We start from the raw sequence: 21,236 nt of genomic DNA, 5'->3' as shown, positions 1-21,236 counted from the left end.
GCATGGGTCTTACATCACAAATTTTTTTTGTCCTGCTCAATAATTTCTCGACTTGGCACAGGACGTAACGATTCCTGAAACCTTTGACCACTGAGCTTGTTCGACTTTCGGCTCCTCCATCCTGGGATTCCTGGAGAAAAATCTGGCCGCTCACGTTTGTGGAGGTTGGAATAGCGGCCGGTAAAAGTCCGCTTGGGTATTTGGAGGTTTCAATAGAGACTGTTAAAACGGTCGCTCGGGTTCAAAGGGTTCATGATAGTTTTTTTTAAGTTTGTTTTTCACTTTCCTCACTCATATTATATCGAATGCTTGATCATCAAAGCTACGAATCGCTGGATACTTTTGGCTCTTCAGGGTCTTAGGGTCTCAGGGATCTCAACAGTCAAAATGCACATTCCAATAGTCCAGAAATCATAGACATTTAGTCACACGGCGGGACAGAAGGACGGACGGACGGACGGACTCACGCCGAGACCAAGCTCTTTTATCGATTCACTTTGACATTGAAAAATAAAAAATATCAGCTCGTCTCTTGACAACTGTGAGGATCCCTTTCAAAGAACTTTGTGAATGCACTGCACAATAAATCGATGAATTAACTATGTAACCCATTCCAAGTGTTCCCCGCCCCATTCCTCTCCCTTCTACAGATCTCCTAATGTCTCTGTTCCCCACTGATTTGTCCTTCCCACTCCCGCCCCTCTTGTCTCATGCCCCCTTGCTGTGCATTGTGTTAGCTCTCATATGAGCCTCGACAAGGTATACAAAAAATAAATAAACATAATATACTTGTTCGTTCATCTGCCCTTGTGTAATGCTCCTTTCCACCCATTGGTTGGACAGCTTGCCCGATTCCACCGACAACAGTCCTTAGGCTTCAGGCCTCTGGTGTTGGGATTGCATTGCATCGGGCAGGATGCTGGGAGGGGTATAGGAGAGAGGGTGGTGGAGTGAGAGGGAGGGAGGGGGCAGAGTTGGGGGGGAGGGATGGGGAGACAGGGCGAGGGGAAGGAGGGGGAATGTGTGTCGAGGAGGGCCTTTGAAATAATGAAATATTGTTGCCTCCAAATGTAATCACTCCAATAAATTGGGATGTCAGTGTTTGATCAATTGTCTTATTGGATATTTGTACAATCATCAATATTTGTTGCTCTGATCAATATGCAAGGCAAGTTATTCAATACATGAGCCTCATTCTATGATGAATATCAAGGGAAAAGAAACGTGGTGGTGCGCTTTTTTACAATGCAATCAGAATTGCACATGAAAGTTCACTCAGTCAGAATACAGCTTGCCACAGGTGTGCGTGTGCGTGTGCGTGTGTGTATTGGGGGGGGGGGGGGGATGCATAATGTATGAGCTCCCTCTTAACCGACTCGACAAGGGTACATAAAACCCATGTCTTTGCAAAGGTTTTTGTCCAAGAGTTCCGGGAATCTCCCAAGTGGAGCCCGCTCCAGGTGGGAGAGGGTATTACAAGTCCCCACATTTTCCAGTTCAGTGAGGTATTTTGAATTGCATGTTTGAATAAGGATAATAACATAACCCCCCCCCCCCCCCCGGCCACTCCTTTGGGGAGCAGGTGCTTCCAGTACGAGCAAAAAGCACGCAAGATCATACCCTTCTTCCAAAGAATCTTTTTCCAGAAAGACAGCTTTTTGAGGCTCCCAGGTTCCAAGGCAGTTGGCATCTCCATAATCACTAAACGTATCACCTGTGTACGCAGGCACGCACGCACGCAACCTCCTATTGGGATATATATTTAAAAAAACATGTCACAACAGCTGTACACACACAATATGTAGAGTAATCCACTGGCACATGTGCAAAAATTTCAATATCCCAGTTCCACAAAACTCATGGAAATGTGAACCAACAGCAATCATTGAAAACAAGGATACTCACGTGTGACCTGATGATTCGATCCAGCGTGAACATAGAAAATAAAGCACTGTAACCGGACATTGTACTCAGATACAAAAAGGAAAAGCAGGCATTGTTAATTGAGGTTTCAGAACCAGTCGTAATTGGAGCAATGGGAATGATAAATAACAACTTCATGGAGATCCTACAAACCATCCCTGGGAAAATTACCACAAATGAACTATAGTAGCAGGCTTTCCAAGGTTCCGAGACTATCCTGAAAAGAGCCCTCAGAACAAAACTCCAACACAACTTAACAATTTCGACCATGAATCACGATCCTTCATCAAAACGAAGGTGGATACCTCGAGTCCTGGGAGTACTCTGTTCCACCTTCTGAAACCCTAATAATGGAGATAACAATCAACGATACACATACACACATGTTCAGCATTTTATACACACACACAACCACATCTCTCACTCTCTCAAGCCCAGCCCCCGTAGCTTCCCCTTCAAGCACTTACCTGTGAGCATCGCAAGTACACATTTTTCTGGTCTCAATTGTTACCTGGTTTGACACAGGCTCTGATATCAAAGGTCAACTGACAGAGATGGATGGAATTCTGTGGCAAAGAAGAACAATGATGGAATTTTGTGGGAAAGACAGGGAGGAAGATATTGGAGGAAATGCAGGAGGCCATTTTGTCCATCATGACTGCACTTTCTCAACACATCATCAATTGAATCTGCAAGCCCATTTGTTCAACAACATAGCAGGAGCATGTGAAGAAGTCTTCGGATTAATACTGGAACAGTGGCACACATCAGCACGTCAAGGTGTCACTTTTATTTTACTTATTTTGTTTTGATGGGTGGAGAGGTATGAACGAACACTGGACAGTACACTCAACTTTCAGACAAGATGCTCTCATGAACATAACAATAACTCCACATGTATACAATCAACCAATCACCAATCGAAACAATGTCAACGTACTCCTCCATTCTTTTTCCCTATTATACCGAGAGTTGCCTTGTAGTCCTGTGCCATCCGACAATTTCTCCCATCATGAAACTATGTCTCAGGAACAACTAATGTACACCCTCCTAATCACTGTATCCGAGACAGCTTCAAGTTCCACCATTGTATCGATAAGACTTAAACCCCTGCCGTGAGCAATTCAAACGAACAGTCTTCATGTCTCTGAGGACCTGTTTACATGGTGCAGCAGTTGAGGGAGAGAAATAACCATCACTGTTGTGGTTTTGGGATATCCTGGGGAGTTACATCCAACACATGCAGGAACTCTGGAGTTGAGATGTTTCAGTCGTATTTTGTTTTGATAGATTACCTCTCGCCTCGTATCAGTGGACAGGGAAATACATTGTGTTTGTGGATCAGGTTTGAATTCCCATTGTAACTCTTTACTCAATATTTTCTATTCTTATATCCCTTCTTATCTCCACCCGTCTGTGTTAATTGCTCTCCTTCCCTGCAGCTCTTTACGATGCATCAAAACACAAAACCAACATAACATCACAATCACATTTCATTGCAAATCCAACAGCCATCGGAATAAAGTGGTGCGGACCAGTGGGTGCCAACCTCTTCAACGGGAGAAAGCATCTGAACAAAGCACCACGGATGGGCGGGTCTGTCGTCGACTCCGGCACAGATCCAGGAGCACAGCCAACGGCAGCTACCTGGCAATATTGGCGCTTCAACCAGGAGGCTGCAAGAGGGCTGCCTGTTCCCAAACGGTGCCCCAAGCAAGACCTTGACAAGTCCAAACATTCCAGAGCTCGCAGCCTTGTTGCGATCAAGGAATCTCAAGAGCCAGAGAAGTCATCAAAGAGCAAGCCAGGTGAACCTGAGCGTCTGTGAAGATGGGATCTGCTGGAAGCAAACGTGTGAGCCATGGAAGGTGCGCTGACAAGCTGCGGAGTTCCACACCCTGGACAGACCGTCTATTACAAACTGATTTGCACGATCTTTCTCTTGCTTTCCCCAATTAAAATAATTTACTTGGATTGCAAAAAGAAGCCCTGAATGACTTCCCCTCGACTCGTTCAAAGCAGGGGAACTGATACGCCTTCACGATTTCCTCCAAGCATGACAAGATATTCACTGCATTTCTCCCTGTGCGGCACATTACACAATCACCCTCTCTTCTTGGCCCCCCTCCCCTGTTCATAGAGACCAAGTAAGCCCACAGGCTTGTGTCAGGTGAATGAGGGGTCGCCAACAAGCCCTGCCTTCTGTGTCTCTCTATCACCCTTACTTATCTAATTTCCCGGAGTGAATGAGACACCGATATCAGTCTCCACAATGAGGTGATTATCTGAGGGGCTTACATGTTTCAGGGGAAAGAGACTCTTTTGTGACACTTAATTGCAAGCAAATACGTGCTATTTATTTGACGAAACAATTTGTTTCTCACCTGCTCGATTTCCTCTCTCCATTGATGAGACACGAGTGTGCAAATAGAGGATGGGTGTTTAACCCCATGGTTTCATTACGCTCGTGGCTCGGGCTAGACGTTAGTCAGCATTCCAAGTGACAGTATCGCTCGGCCACACTGATTGGAGAGGAGTGGGGCATGGAGAGGCACGGGCCTTAACTGGGGGAACCGATTGGCTGGTAAGGTAATGCGGGATCTAGACTCGAGGAGCCTGCTTAAATAGATCATCTCAGATGACATCTGTGGTTGCTTAGCAACTCGTCATGCCGCGGACTGGTCTGCAGCCCAACGGCTTCAGGGTGAAAGAGTGAGAAGCGGGTCCGAGTAGCCTCTCGGAGTGGTCCCAAGTGGCATCCCGAGGAGGGGGGATGGAGTGAATGGTCAGAGTTCACAATTGTAATGGTCGACCACACCAAGTGTGACACTGTTCGTTCACTCAGCCAATTGATTAACTGCCGTGTCGTCAAAAGCACGGTTCCCCCTCTGCATCACTTAACTCACCGGCATTGTAAACTGACATGGAGCGTTAAGATCCGGCCAGAGTTGAAGGTTGCAGATGATGTCCGTGGTCTCTCGAGACAAGCCGTCCTCTTGGAGTTATCCAGTGTTGACATCTGTGACAATACTTTGGAGATGTACTCACATTCTAATTGTACATACTTTATATAAACTCACATTTTAATTCTACAAACTTTATATACATACTCACATTTTAAATGTACATACTTTATAGAAACTCACATTTTAAATGTACATACTTTATAGAAACTCACATTTTAATTCTACAAACTTTATATACATACTCACATTTTAAATGTACATACTTTATAGAAACTCACATTTTAATTATACATACTTTATACACATACTCACATTCTAAATGTACATACTTTATAGAAACTCACATTTTAATTATACAAACTTTATATACATACTCACATTCAAATTGTACATACTTTATAGACGTACTCACATTCTAAATGAGCATACTTTATGGACGGACTGGTTGAAAAATAATAATAATAATAATAATAATAATAATAATAATAATAATAACAACAACAGAACATGTATTCTTTCCGACTACGAGATGACATTTTTGTCCTACATCAGCACATTTTCTGTGGACAAACAGACAAACAAACCCAAATGCAACATCCTCTCCTCTGGCAAGGGTAATAATAACAATTCACAAATACCTTCCATTGCTCCAGCTTGCTATTTAAATACTCAGACATGAAACATTTACACTCATTCTCACGTGTCACATCGTGAAGAAAAAAAATCAATATAATTTAGAATAATCAAAAAAAAAAAAGAGTAAAAACGTACCTCATGCAAGATAAAATGATGTTACATTTTCCTTGCATTCACCAACATTTGCTCCCTGTGGTCCCCGTCTTGTGAGAGCCCGCTGTGGGTGAAAAGACAAATGAGAGTGGATATGTGAGATGGAATCTCGGAGAAAATGCATCGACGAGGATTGAGGAATTATTTTTTGAGCATTTTAATGAACATCCGGTTCTTTCCTCATCCGGTGGTCTCAGCACCGAGTAACAATTGATATGGCTGTTCGATGGTTTTCTGTCATCAGTCTCAAAGGGCAAGGTCTTTATTCACAGCCTAAAGGAGTATGGATCTCCACTGTGAGTTACCGCCCCCCCGACTCCCTTTCTTCCACACCATCTTCCACATTTTGGATGCTGTAGCCTTGTGGAGGTCAATGCCCTAAGGATCATTGGTACCTCTTAGCAGGAAGTCAAGGCAAACGTCTCTCCCTTTTCCCATTATAAACCAGTTAGATACCTGAATATTATCTTCTGTCTTGGCTTTTGTCTGGGTATCATCACCTTTTCTCTGCAAGGCTCACTCTACTTCTATGTAGTGGTTCCCTTCTTTAGAGTCCTTTAAAGTCGCTGGGAACACTATGTCAGGTCATTCATTGGCCACACTTGCAATGTTTTCTTTTCCTGCTCATGTCCCTGTCCAAACTTGACTTCATGTCCATCATCGAACTGACTTTTATGTCTCTCCAACTGAGGTCTCAGCAAGAGTTGAGGAAAACGAATGTTTAACACCCGACTGCAAAACATTTTGTAACATTCAAACCCGTTTCCTTTGATGCAGTGTTCTTCTGCGGTCGTTTAAAATGTACGGAATCGATGTCGCACAAAAAGAACACAGTGGAAAGCTTTGTTAGGCTTTAATGCACACCTGGAATGGACAACCACCTTGTGCACACCACAGACTATTCCATTCCAAGGGGTTAGGTGTTCTGATTTGTGAGGACAGCTAACCGTTTCTTCTTCCTCATGTGCTGCAGGAGTTGTGATTGGGTATTCTGTTCCGAAGGAGTTTCTTGGAATCCCAACAAATTTTGTGGTTTCACAGCATGAAGCTCGCTGCTGTGGTCCTTCATTTAGTTGTATACCAATTTAAGCTTTTGCATTCTGTCCAGACTACTTCACAGAACAATTCACACCTTTGGACAACAGGTGCACGAATATAATATGACTGCACACCATTTCTGTTCAACCTGTGTATTCTGAACAAAGCACAAAAACTCTTGGGCAAACCACATTTCAAAGTTGGCCTCCAAAGCCACTCACCTTCCTTGGCATACCTGAAATCCTATCCTCATGGTGAACCTCAGGGGCAAACTCAAATAATTTATTTCATCTATATAATGAGCATTGTCTGTCCTGTGTTTGCTTATTTATCTCCCCAATAATATGTACACCTCACAGTGTGATTTTCTACTTTCCTCAACAAATAAATTGTAAACTCAATCAGCAAACATCTTCCGACATCAAATATCTTGTCCAAAATAAATTTGTAACAATGTCCTTTCTCATGGTGACTTACCTTGAGAACATAGCACCGATATGCGACACGCGTATGAAGGTCATGCGTGTATCCCCCTCCAAGTTGCTGTGTCGCTTGCATGACATTGCGGTACTGAGCGAAGTACTCGTCGGGGAAACTTGTTCGAGCTTCGCTGTCGAGGTCTGAAGTGGGAAACAGGTATCAATAAAGGAAGGTAAGAGACAGCGTATCATGACACAAATGTTCTCTCAATATGATTTTTGGCAAAACCTAAGTGTTTGTGAAGTACAAGTAAATGATAGTAAATAACCACTGGGGAAAAACAAAGAACTGGGGAAACATTAATTTGAAACACACCGCTGGGAATAGTCCGAATATGACGAGGTACCCTCACAAAAGTGTACTGAATAGTCCGTTCGTCCAATGCTGTTATGCAGTGTTCTAATTGTGTGTGTGTGTGTGTGTGTGTGTGTGTGTGTGTGTGTGTGTGTGTGTGTGTGTCCATCCGTCACTTCATTATAAATGGTTCCTGTTGTCAAAGAATAATAAAAGTTGCGCTGTAGGAAAGCGAATAATGTATTTCCTTGGAACACAATTTTGTATCTGTTTAATTATTAAAACATCTGTTTTGAAAGCCCGTCTTTCCGTGAGTGAAGAAGAAGCAGGACTTGGAACTTTAAAAGTGTGGTTCCAACAGTAAGATGGTCGGAACCCTTTAGAGTAAAGGGTGACGGACACGGAAGGAGCACACAAACAACACAAGAACTTCCACTAAATCTTATAAAAGATACTTTTTTTTGCTTTTCACTTCTTTTTACATCTTCATGGACATTCGCAGATAAACTGCAATATGTTTGTGAAATACAACATGCAGTCTCCTGATTCAACCCATCAGCAAAGCGACGGGGGAGGCACCGCCTTGTCATGATAAAAATAAGGAACATCTTAAACAGTTATTGATAATCGTCCATCCCTGATGGTTACCTCGGCAGAACGTCTCCTGTGTGATGAGTGTTCGACAAAGCGCACAGCGGACCAGGTTGTTATGACGGTGCAGTCCTTGTAGGCACGACGCACAGAAAACGTGCTCACAAGGATGGAACCTGTGCGGCCCAACTGCAATGGTGAGGCAAACAGGACAGGTGAGACGCTCCAGGTGCTCCTCTTCATCCGTTGGGTTCGATTCCACCTGCAATCATAACATGAACAAATCACTCCTGGTCGTTGAACACTTCAGTGGAAATATATTATTTTTCTTATGAAGAAACATTAAAAATTAATCGCACGAGCATCGATATTCAGAATTGGTGATACGTGACCAAACGTGTCCCATTCAGGTGTTTCATGCGAAGGTGAATTGAGAGTTTTTCAAAGGGAAGCAGGTAAATAAAGAAAAGGGAATGATCAACAGGTGTGAGAAGTGTGGAGAAGAAATGGGGGAGTTGGAGAGGAGGTGGTGGAGGTAATAAGAGGGAAAGATCTACACAAGGTACACCTTGGACCACCACCTAGATAAGATTGTTCAATGTTGACATGGATTTCCACAATTTCATGGTCGTCCTCGACAGAAAAAGTTTCTCGATTTAAAAACAATTTCTTTCATTCATCAAGGGTTGAAAAGATCGAGCGTGACAACAACGTTCGATCTCTTTAACCGATTTTTTTCACGAGTTCAACACGTGATCTTGAATCCAAATACCAAAGTGTAAGGTTTTTCCAAATCCATGAAAGGCTTGATAATCGTACCTTGGTCTAAAAAAAACCAAATTGGACGATCATACAAGGAGCTACCGCTTCCCCATAATCAACCCCTAATGACTTCAACCTCAAATAAACCGTGACCTCGAACCTACACACACACATACACATGTGGTGCTGGAAACATCAACAAACCTCCACTGGTTAAAAAAATAATAAAATCATTAACACATGGGGAACATGGACCCAGCAGGAGGTCATTTGGCCCATCAAGCCTGTGTCATCTCCACATTCCCGAAAACCCCAGGACCGACCATCCCTCGATAGTCAATATTATAATATCATTGTTTATTTTCTCTCTCTGTGGAGCCAAGTCCAAACATCGGAGGTGAGTTCAAGACCTTGTCGGTGGTTGGAGATTCCTCGTCCTCTGAGACATCGTGCCGGTGTTTTGTCGATCTCCTCAATGAACTAAACCATTTTCTTAACCCTCTGAAACATTTGTGTTTCTTTGTTGACGTGTTGTTGTTCTCGAGTTCCACGTCAACGACACAATCTGGCACCTCGACCGCTTGGGATGCTTGAGGAGGTGGTGGTGGTTCTGTGGTGGAGAGCACGTCCCCATGGGAAGAAGAAGAAGAATCAGCAGCAGTAACTGCAGTATTGCTTGGAAGTTCGACAACTTCGTTCTACGGGATTGGTAAGGAAGACACAAACATGTGATGAGTAAATGAAACATTCAAAATCAAAATGTCCATAAATAAACTAACAGGTTTATCCAAATGGTGAGAAATCCCACTCCCTCAGCATTGTACATGTGGCTTTTCTCCAAAACTTCTCGTTTTCTTCAAGGGCTTCACGTTGTTGTCATTGTTGGGATTTATATGATTATTAATATTATTGTTGTTGTTGGAGGTCGTTTTTTAAATGTGTACCCACTGGTCAGACAGCTTATGGACCACACCCACCATTGTTCCCAGACGAAATGATATGGCTGTCATTTTGGTTTTCTGGTGGGGTGAACACATTAGGTCAGTCGGCCTCTGCTGAATCGTGATTATACACCGTCTGGCATTTGAACTGTCACTTCTGATGTAACTGTGACGAATCGGCTCGTTCTGCTGTAATTGTGACGAATCGGCTCGTTCTGTTGTAACTGTGACGAATCGGCTCGTTCTGATGTAACTGTGACGAATCGGCTCGTTCTGATGTAACTGTGACGAATCGGCTCGTTCTGATGTAACTGTGACGAATTGGCTCTTTCTGACGTAACTGTGACGAATCGGCTCGTTCTGATGTAATCGGACGAATCGGCTCGTTCTGATGTAACAATGATTAATAACTCTTTCAAAATGCTTTAAATTTGCGTTTCCCAATCGGCCGTTTCCGGGATTTTTAGTCAATTCACTCGTGATCAATGGAGGTCCCGCACACCTCGAACGACCACGAACAGGTTTTTGTAAACAAAATGTTTATCACCACATGTGACGTAAACAAAGGTAAATCCCTTGTTCGTAATGACGAGACATGTTATCTCTCCAATCTTATTCATTCACACGGGATGTGAACACGGGACAGACACAGACAAGGTTAATGAGACAGATTGGAGAATGTAATGCGAGTTGGGGGTGATGATTTATTTAATTCTCAGACCCAGCTTCACCACATCGACACGTGGGACGTGAACAAGTGGAACATGAGAGAATCGGATCGTGTTCCCACATTAACTAACCAGTTACACGAGCGATGAATTAACCTAGTTACAGAGATCAGTAAATGAAGTCATTCTTAACAAACTAATTCTTACCTGATGATTCTCGTCATCGCTTCTCCTCCTGTTTCTCCTCTGCTTGAAACAGCACAACATCTTCCTAACTTTACTTCACTCGAAGTTTCTCACAAACGTTTGTTTCAATCGAACACGTTTAAAAAGAGTTAAACTCGTGTAACACGCGTCTACACCGAACGCCGTGTCACCACGACTCACTCAACCACCGAGGCTCCGAAATGAAACAACAAAGTACTCACTGTGAGTCACAATGGAAGGGGCGGGGCATTATCTCCATAGTAACCCTCCATAGCAACGGCCGATCGAATAAACCGAACATCCTGATGACAGATGTTACATTTTTTATTTAAAAGGACCGATTTGAAATTTAATAAATAAATATTTTCGATTCGGACCAGACGGGAAAATGTTTTCTCCACTGATTCAACTCTGTCGTCGTTTGGGAACGTTTGGTGCATCACGATGAACCTGAACATTAATTTCCATCCCTGGTGCGGGTGGTAAGAGCTGGGAGGATGGCCCAAAGGTACGGACACTCAGCCAGCATACTCACCCTCGAAGCTGTCCAGTCTGGGTACGAATCCAGACCCAGCTAGAAACTGTCATCCTGGTGTTACACAGGTCGGGTGATTGGTTGATACGTGTCCCGTCCCTTGGATGGACGTTTAACGGTTCCCTTGTGGCAATAGTTGGTGGCACGGGTGTATGAAGGGGAGGGGGGGAGTCCGCCTGGGTGACAGCTGTGGGGGGGGGTCATTGGGAGAGTTGAAATACGAGTACGATAATGTGTTGTGGGCCAGGGTTCGCTGGCAATAAACGACCCCAAGGTGGAGCAGTCGAGCCGTCTCCCACCGAGAACCCGGAATTTCGGTCGTGACTCTCGGATAAGTCTGAAAGGTCATGGGTCCCTTCGTGGACCATGGTCGCAAATATTTTGACGGCGTGGGGTAGGGTTAATTGCCTTATTCAAACATATGTAAGTACCCACGTCATCTAACGACCGGGGAAAACCACACCCGCAATGGACCTCGGGCGGAACGGACCATTTACCGAGCCCGATCTGGGTGTAAACCGAGCGGGGATTACCAAGATCCGTCGGTCCAAATGAACAATTTACGGCACGATCGGCCTCACGAATTCTCAATGCGCACCGTGCGGGGTCAATGGGAGAAAGCACAGAAAGTGATCTGGTACATTCAATATGGGGGTTTATAACATAAGGCAAGAATCGGGAAGGAGACACAGAGCAGAGTTATCACGGATAAGAAATGTAATTCACAATGTACAAGGCACTTAACAATTCTACTTCCAGATGGGGCCCACGGACACACACACACAGACACACACACACACACACACACACACACACACACACACACACACACACACACACACACACACACACACACACACACACACACACACACACACACACACGACTGTTCCCAACAATTCTGTCTCTCTCACACACACACACACACACACACACACACACACACACACACACACACACACACACACACACACACACACACACACACACACACACACACGAAAATGGACCCCGGGGGTCTTTATTCGGTAGAGAAGGGCCGGGGTACCTTCCCGCCTCGTGCGGTCACACCTATTTCAAACCACCACGGTGGGACTCGAACCTACGACCCGAAGTCCATGGTCCTGGCTGCTCGGCCGCCACTACCACGAGGAGCCACCTCAAAGGGCTGCAGACGACGACCGAGACCAAGCCACCACGACCGCAGACGCTCTCACAACGACCAATCCTCCCTCTGTTGAGGTGGAAGCGATTTATTTTTCCTCCCACTCGCCTCCTGATTGGACGGTCGTCTCGAGGGGTGTCGAGGCGTCTCGGAGACCCGCCTCCCGAAGAGGCTCTGGGGCAGCTCTCGGCACGCTGGCCTCCCATTGGCTGGGGCGCGCGTGCGATGCTCGCCCTTCGCTCATTGGCTGGAGGAAACGTCCCATGCCCTCCCTTGGAGCGGAGCTTCGATCTGAGGCGATGGAGGCTCCACCCACGCCTTCAGCCAAACCCACGTAGGCAATGGCGACCGGGTTGAGTGAGGGACGGTGCCGTTGTTGTTGTTGTTGTTACCTTTGCATTCTGCGAAAGGTTATGTTTTGGTCGCTGTGTATTTATTTATTTGTGAATATGTGTGTTTGTTTGTTATTCGCATAACTCAGAAAGTATGAAACCGAATTGCATGAAATTTGGTGGGATGATTCGTTAGTTTCCAAGGACGATTTGATTAGATTTTGGGAGCGATCTGGTCAAAGGTCAAGGTCATGAAAAGGTCAAAAACACTCCTTTGAGCATAACTTCCTTCATAATACAGCTATCGACATGCAACCACCGCCATAGTGTTCCATGACGAGACACCTTTCGGATGAAAGTTTCGTTCAGTGAACTACGAGCTTTCAGAATGGTAGTCCCCGATTGGACGTGACGTCCCCGGAAGTGCGTCAAAATGACGTCAAAAGATGACGTCATTTTTCAACTTTTTAATTTTCAGTGTTTATCATTCCATTTTGTTGGACTGCCTTCAAGGAGCTTACACACCAAATTTGACGTCTATCGGACTGACGGTTGTGACGTCATGGACGTTTTAAAATGACGTTTTTCAAATGTGCCTGGAAAAAAGTTGCGGCGGCGAAGGTATGCGCTCTACCGAGTGCCCGTTCTAGTTGTAGATGTAATAAGCCTGACAATAAAATAACTCACAGCGCACACACGAAATTCACATTCGACAAAAGGACGGGGCCCGAACTGTAAACACATACTTATCGAAATAACTAAGCTTTGGGACTGCTGTCTTTCTGTGTGCAAATGGCTTCGAGATTCGAAACAAATGTAACGACAGTTTTAGTTGTAAGTGATATTACAATATTATTATTTACCGAACAATAAATACAGTCCAAGATATTCAGAAATAACAAAAGCGTTCGAGCACAACGGAGATTTTTGATGGAAGGTTTTCTCATCTTGTGGAGATAAAATCACTGGAGATAATCAGCAAACATCACTGCCCTGCATAAAAAGGTGCAAAACAGATCCCTGCAACGACAGACCAATCATCCTTCTCCCAATCATCAGCAAGGTTATGGAATCGATCATCGCTTCAGACATCAAATCCTTCCTCTTCTCCAATGGTTTGATTTCCGATCATCAATTTGGTTTCAGACCAGGTCACTCAACCCTGGATATGTTGCTTCTGTTCTCCCAACAATGGATGGAGGTCCTCAATGCCAGACAGGAAATCCGAGCCGTATCCCTGGACATATCACGTGCTTTTGACACAGTCTGGCACTCTGCCTTACTCACCAAACTCTCTTCCTATGGTATCCAAGGCCATCTCCTCTCATGGCTCGCAGACTTCCTCTCCTGTCGCAGTCAACGTGTGGCCCTAAATGGAGTACTTTCATCACCTCTTCCTGTCCAGGCTGGAGTTCCTCAAGGTAGCGTTCTGGGCCCTGTTCTTTTTCTGGTTTTCATCAATGATCTCTCCGACTCTCTGGAAAATCCTCTATATCTGTTTGCTGATGACTCCACCCTCTGTCGTGCCCTCGGTTATCCCTCAGACCCGCAAGCAGCAGCTTCTTCGCTCACTGTAGATCTGGATAAGATCACAAACTGGTCCAACACGTGGAACATGTCTTTCAATCTGGACAAATCTCACTCTCACTCTGTCTCTTCGAAAGGACCGTTTAAAAAAAGCCCCATCCACTTTCTCAACAATCCTCTGGAAGAAGTCCTTTCTTTAAAACTTCTGGGTCTCACTATCTGCCATGACCTTTACTGGGAAAGCCACATTTCAAACCTCGCCTCCAAAGCCAGTCGCTGACTGGGAATCCTCCATCATGCAAAGTCCTTCCTTGGCACACCTCAGCTCCTGACCACTTACAAAGCTTTTGTCTGCAGCCTGATGGAGTACTGCTCTCCCGTTTGGGCAGGTGCTCCTGCCTCCCACCTTTCTCGGCTTCACGCTGTAGAAACCAAGGCATTTTGGATCATTGGCATCTCCCGCAATGAGGCTGAGACTTTGTGCGTCTCACTCAATCACCGCAGGTTGGTCGGTGGTCTTTCTGCCTTTTACCGTCTCCTCTCCAGCCTTGCCCCCCCCCTGCTCTCTCTGCGATTTGCCCCCACCACATTTCCGCAGGGCGCTCAAAGTCCGCGAACAGCCCCTTCTGGTAAAACTACCAAAATCACGAATCACTGCTCACCTTCACTCTTTCATTCCTCTTTTTTTCCACATTTGGAAAAAATCCCTCACTCTTTCATTCCCATTCTTCCCTCCAGGCCTTCAAAACAGCCGTTCACCACCACCTCTTATCATCCTCGATTCAAATCCTCTGTCTTTTCTACCCCCGATAACCCACCCAAGCCCACCTCCTTCAAATTCCCTGCTTTTCCTCAGCTCGTCCTGCAATCCGTTTGAAGTTTTCCTTGTGAACATGATAAATGTTTTATGTTAATTTAATTTTTATAATCATTCATCAAGGGGGTGAAGGGTCCACCCTGGGTGGTGTCAAACAATCTCGGTACGTCACGCTTGGTGGACGTTCAAGATCCCATGGTGTCCTTCGTGAAGATTCGATCAACAACATTTAAATCTCCAGGTTCGAGTACCGGGTTATGTTATGTTATGCGGCGAAAATCAACCCCGGGGCGGTTTTGAAAACGAGGGCAGGAAATTAATGACAAGGAAGAAGAAGAAGAATCGCACGAGACCGGAGTGAGTCTGCACAGAGAGGTCGGAGGAGTTCCGGTGATGCTCCAGTGTTTGGTTCACTTTGGCTCCATTCTTCCTCTCCTTCGTCCTCTCCACTATCAGGGAGTTCCTTAAAATTTATCCGGGGAATCCCTCTCATTTAGGAGACGAATATTCCTGCTTCGTTGGTCCTGCTATGGACCCGGTGACGAGGATCGTCGGCCACGTTCATCTCGCTGTTTTCGCCATTACCCCCACAACCCCCCCCACCCCCCCCCCTCGGCGTCACGTTGCTGAGAAAATGGAGACTCAGAGACCACCGGTCTCACCACAGTATCATTACACGTGAGTGGAAATTGACACACACACACACACACACACACACACACACACACACACACACACACACACACACACACACACACACACACACTCCTACACCCAGCTTCACCATGCAGACACGTGTGACGTGAACATTTGAAACACTAGTACGTGCCCGTACGTGCAAAAAAAAAGAAAAAAGAAAAAAATTGCACATCAATTGTGACGTCATAGCACCGTGTCGTGTCATTGGTTGGGAAATAAATGGCCATAACTTGGGAACCACTTGTCCGATTAATATCAAACCTTGAAAAGGCACAGACAGGTCCCCAGCAATATGCCTGGCAAGTTTCAATGAGATCGGACCAGTGGTTGTCGAGAAACAGCGGTCACAGACACACACACACACACACACACACACACACACACACACACACACACACACACACACACACACACACTGCTGGAATTATAGATAGATGAGAAAATTGGATCGTGTTCCCACGTTGACTAACAAGTTACACTAGTGATGAATGAACCAAATTACAGAGAGCAGTAAGTGATGAGTCATTATCAATAAACTAATTATTACCTGACAATTCTCGTCTTCGTTTCTCCTCCTGTTTCTCTTCTGCTTGAAACAGCACAACATCTTCCTTTCTTTACTTCACTCGAAGTTTCTAACAAACGTTTGTTTGAATCGAACACGTTTATAAAGTGTTAAACTCGTGTAACAAACGTCTGCACCGAACGAACACTGTGTGACCACGACTGACTCCACAACCGAGGTTCCGAAATGAAACAACAAAGTACTCACTGTGAGTCACAATGGAAGGGGGCGGGGCATCATCTCCATAGTTACCCTCCATAGCAACGGCCGATCGAATAAACAGAACATCCTGATGACGCACGTTCCATTTTTATTTAAAAGGACGGATTTGAAATTTAATAAATAAATATTTTATATTCGGACCAGACGGGAGGATGTTTTCTCTACTCATTAAACTCTACAATTCTGGGAGTCTGGTGGGAGACAACGCAACTTCCCCCACCAAGCGGTCGTCCTCGCCACCGGTCCCCGGCCCGCAACAACATATTCCAACAACAAAATTATTAACAACGTTTGATAAAGAGAAGTATGTTTTACACCAAACAAATCTAAAGCAATTTATAGAAACAGGAATACAAGTTAAAAAGGTAGATAGGGAACTAAAGTTTAGTCAAAGTCATTGGTAAGGTAAATATATTCATGATAATATGAGGATGAGAACAAAGGCTAATAATCATTTTGAGAAGGACTTTTACAAGTTGATGAATCATTCTGTATTTGGTAAAACAATGAAAAATATAATACATAAAATGTAAGACTTGCTCCAACTTGGGAGCAGACAGAGAAGTTGATAAATAAACCAAGCTTTAAAAGAGTAGAAATATTGACAGATAATTTTTGTGCTGTTCATTTGAATAAAGACAGTAGAAAGATGGATCAACCGATTTATGTGGGAACATCTGTTTTAGATCTTTCAAAGTATTTAATGCATGATTACTTTTATAATAATCTCAAGAAAAGACATGGTGAGAATATCGTTTTGCTATGTATGGATACGGATAGCTTAAAAGTCGAGATAACTACAGATTATGTTTACAAGGACATCAAAGAAGATGAAGATATTTATGATACAAGTAATTATGATCCGAACAACCTGCTCTTTTCAAATAAGAATAAAAAGGTTATTGGTAAATTTAAAGATGAATTTGGTGAAAAGATACAAAGTGAATTTGTACGTGTTAGATCAAAGGCATCTACTTATAAATACGTAGTGAGAGGGTTAAATGAATTCAAATGTGAAAAGAAACTTAAAGGTCTAAAGAATAGTGCATTAAAAGAGACCATTAACTTTCAACATCACCTTGAATGGAAATGGAAGAGAAAGGATGTTTACGGAGAGATGAATCTTATAAGAATTTATAAACACAAAATAGTCTCAGAGACTGCAAGCAAAAAAGCTCTAACAGCATTTGATGATAATATATATATATATATATATATATATATATATATATATATATATATATATATATATATATATATATATATATATATATATAACCATAAAAAAAATATATATATATAGATATACATTTATATATTTAATGAGTGTTGGAATAAATACATTACCGAATGGGCTGAAAGGAAAGTATAAATAAAAAATGGGGTTGGGCTTTTAACGGGCTTCCGCTGCATTATTTTTAATTGATGAATAAATTAAGTTATTCCTGAAAATAAAGCATAAATATTTATAGTATCTTGATACGACTACTGAATTTGATGAAAGAAATTATCATAGTGTTGCGGCAGTGGAAATTTGCAATACACCAGAAAGGTCCTCAGGTTAGATATATCGATGTTCATGTGTAGTTTGTCCACACATGTTTTTTAGAGGGAATATGTGTGATTCATCCGGGCTGTGACGCTTTGAGTTAGCCATTTTTCTTTATCTATCATTATTTTGGACCAATCATCCCCCAACAACCAAATCGGCACCACCAATGCCCCCCAACAACTACATCAAACCGCAACTACCTTCATATCCACAACCCCACCCCGCAAGCCTCGCCTAACCCACATTCTCAAACGACACCCACCAACAACCAAACCACCACAGCAAACCCCCCACCACCTTCGCCTTTCTCCTTCCACAACCATCAACCACACCACCTGTGTGGTCGTGCTGTCCAGGGCCCGTTCGGTGATTGTTGCCGAACGCGTCAAGCCGCGAGTACAAATGGATGCCTTTACGGGAGAGGAAATCGGATCAGGGGAGGTTCATGCCCCCTTTTCCTCCGTCCAATGGGAGAGCGTCGGGGGGTGGCCCCACCCTCAAGCGCGATGCATGTGGATTCCTTTTAATAGGAAATTCGGATCAAGAGAGGCTCATGCCCCCTTTTTGCACCAACCAATGGCTGAACATCGAGTGGCGTGGCCCCGCCTCCAAGCGCGTTTTGATCCGTGAATTGACATACACGCTCCTCCCCCGGTCTATAAAGACGCGAGCACAAGGCGACTCCGCCATGGCGGCTCGCCCGCCATTGCGCCACGAGGGTGTGGTTAAGACCCCTTCGGTCTCGTGGACCTGGCCGCTCACCCAGGTCCCACGTACATTTGGTCCACGGACCTGTCTGCCCCCTTGCCTATGAGGGTGGCTTTTATTTGCTTTTTGTGTAAATGTGTGTGTGGCGCCAGTCTTTTAAGTAAACCAGAATAAGTGCTTGTACATTGCTTGTACGGTTAGAATGCGGAGTGGGTTGTGGTGAGGTAAAACCCCCACCCGTGACTGGCTCCTGGCGGTAGTTCCAGGAGGGTCACGACTGAATTGTCCGTCCGGTGGGCCACGCGGTTGGAGTTACGCAATTGCTCTCACGTCAGGCGGGCCAGAATTCGTAACAATATGAAAGGGGGCGAAGCCCAACCCCCAGCAGGGGGATTAGTATCAAAAGGGAGGGCGATGAAGAAGTCATGTGTCCCAGTTTTAAAAGGAGAAATATGAGTGAGCGCAAGCGAGCGAATACTGCGACTTTGAGAAATGGAAGACATTGCTGTGTCAAAGCCTCCCTTTTGACACCACTTATGTTTATGTATATATATATATATATATATATATATATATATATATATATATATATATATATATATATATATATATATATATTGTTGCTGATTCGCGCCCGCCGGCGTGCTGACGGCCACGTAACTCGAATCGCGGCACGTCGCCCACCGGACGGACAATCCAGTCGTGACCCTCTCGGACTAACGCCGGGAACCAGTCACGGGTGGACCTTTCGGTCTCACCGCGATCGAGCCAATCAGCCCCCGCGTGGGATAGGGTTGCTCGCCAAATTCGACCTACCGAAGTACCCACGCGGAGGGTAGACCGGGCGATCGCACCTCGCCGCAGGTCGACTTCGGACACGGGCCACTTAAGCGACCCGTTCCGTACTATCGGGATAACCGAGCGGTGTTATTCGTCGACCTCGACGGTTCGATTAATTATCGGGCGTATTCAGCCCACTACCAACCCTTTACGTGAAGCAAGATGAGGATTCAATGAAAGAAATGACGAAGCGAAGCGGGAAACAGTTCAACACAAAGCACATTTATTCGCGGCACACGGGAAGCGCACATATACAATTCCACCAAAAGCACATAGAAAAGGAAAACACAATGCAATTTACACAAAAAGCAAATGCGACAATGCAGATCTAATACCGATTACGCGAGCACACGGCAACACTTATACAATTTTACTTCACAGACGGCGCCGACAACACATACCCAAAACCAAGGAAAAGAATAGAGAACCCTCAAGGATGAGGTGGGCCTGAGGCCGAGACCGGGTCGGGCCTACCCGTCTGGTGATGAGACGCGGAGCGGCGATGGTTCCTCAACTCCGCGGGCCTCGCGGGCAGTGTCTGGTAGGGGGTGGGAAAGGGCCCCCTTGGTCGCACTATCTCAGCGCGGGGGGAAACAGGAGGGGGTTGCTGATGCTCGGGGTATAGAGGATTCCTACTCTGGCTCGAGTCCCGCGACGAGCGTCTCCACCTCGGCCAGGTCGCGCTGTGGGCCTCCTTGGGGTGCAGCTCCCTGCCGTCGCCGCCTCTCCACAGCTCCGTCCCCTCCGCTCCGACTCCAACGCACACGACGACGACCAGCTCCTTCTTGCCAACTCCACCGCCCGCGAAGTCTTAACTCTCTGTTCTGGGGTTTCTGACGAACACGGTCGCTTATATAAGCCCCGTGGCTTCGCCTTTGACCCCCTCCCTTCGACCTTTCACCTCGCTCCCCATTGGCCCGAGAAAAAGTGGGCGTGAATGCTTTTTGATCCATAAATTTGCATATATCGATCACCCTCCAACGCCCTGGAGGCGGGGCCAAATCGCCCCTCGCTCACCGATTGGACGGCAAAAAGTGGGCGTGTGTCGTTTTTGATCCGTTTTTGAAGCACAAAATCCGTGATTTTATACACGCTGTTCGGCGCGCGCCCTGCACGAGTCCAACACCGGTACCCACAAGCGGCGCAAGAACGGTGGCGATGCGACGGTTGCGAGGTGTGACGGGAAGGTCGTGGCGGTTGTGGTGAAGCGGCGTTGTGGTTGGTGGTTGATGTTGTGACTGGTGGTGGTAATCATGGCGATTGGTCCAAAATAAAGATAGCAAAAGAAAAACGGCTATCCTGAAGAGTCGCAGCACGCATAAATGACATGTATTCCCACTAGACAACGGGTTTGGGCCTAACTACACATGTACTTACCGAGATACCTCACCTAAGGGACCTGAATGGTGGTTTGCGAATTTGGTAACCACAACAATATATATATATATATATATATATATATATATATATATATATATATATATGTATATATTTGTATATTTATATTTATGTATATATATATGTATATATATGTATATATATATATATATATGTATATATATGTATATTTATGTATATATATGTATATATATGTATATATATATATATATATATA

General features: G+C 44.8%; 1 protein-coding gene across 1 annotated transcript; it reads right to left on the bottom strand.

Moving 5' to 3' along the window:
• Positions 1–5,661: 5,661 nt before the first annotated feature.
• LOC147022609 (uncharacterized) lies at positions 5,662–11,562 on the bottom strand. Its single transcript, XM_085887169.1, has 5 exons — positions 11,494–11,562; positions 9,254–9,541; positions 8,139–8,343; positions 7,194–7,336; positions 5,662–5,742 (listed from the first exon to the last, which is right to left on the bottom strand). The coding sequence occupies exons 1-5, from the start codon at positions 11,560–11,562 to the stop codon at positions 5,662–5,664; spliced, it is 786 nt and encodes a 261-aa protein (XP_085743295.1).
• Between the last annotated feature and the right edge of the window lie 9,674 nt (positions 11,563–21,236).

The sequence above is a fragment of the Eptatretus burgeri genome, chromosome 7 (assembly GCF_056783735.1).
Source record: "Eptatretus burgeri isolate ZD-2024b chromosome 7, Ebu_testis_v1, whole genome shotgun sequence".
Classification (NCBI taxonomy): domain Eukaryota; kingdom Metazoa; phylum Chordata; class Myxini; order Myxiniformes; family Myxinidae; genus Eptatretus; species Eptatretus burgeri.
The sequence above is the reverse complement of the archived record's forward strand: the minus strand, read 5'-3'. Positions and strand labels throughout refer to the sequence as shown.

Coding starts and splice junctions, on each gene's coding strand:
- LOC147022609 (XM_085887169.1), bottom strand. CDS start 11,562: ATGGTCCACGAAGGGACCCATGACCTTTCAGACTTATCCGAGAGTCAC. Junction 8,344..9,253: donor AATCTCCAACCACCGACAAG/GTCTTGAACTCA, acceptor TTATGATTGCAG/GTGGAATCGAACCCAACGGA. Junction 5,743..7,193: donor ATCGGTGCTATGTTCTCAAG/GTAAGTCACCAT, acceptor TTTCACCCACAG/CGGGCTCTCACAAGACGGGG.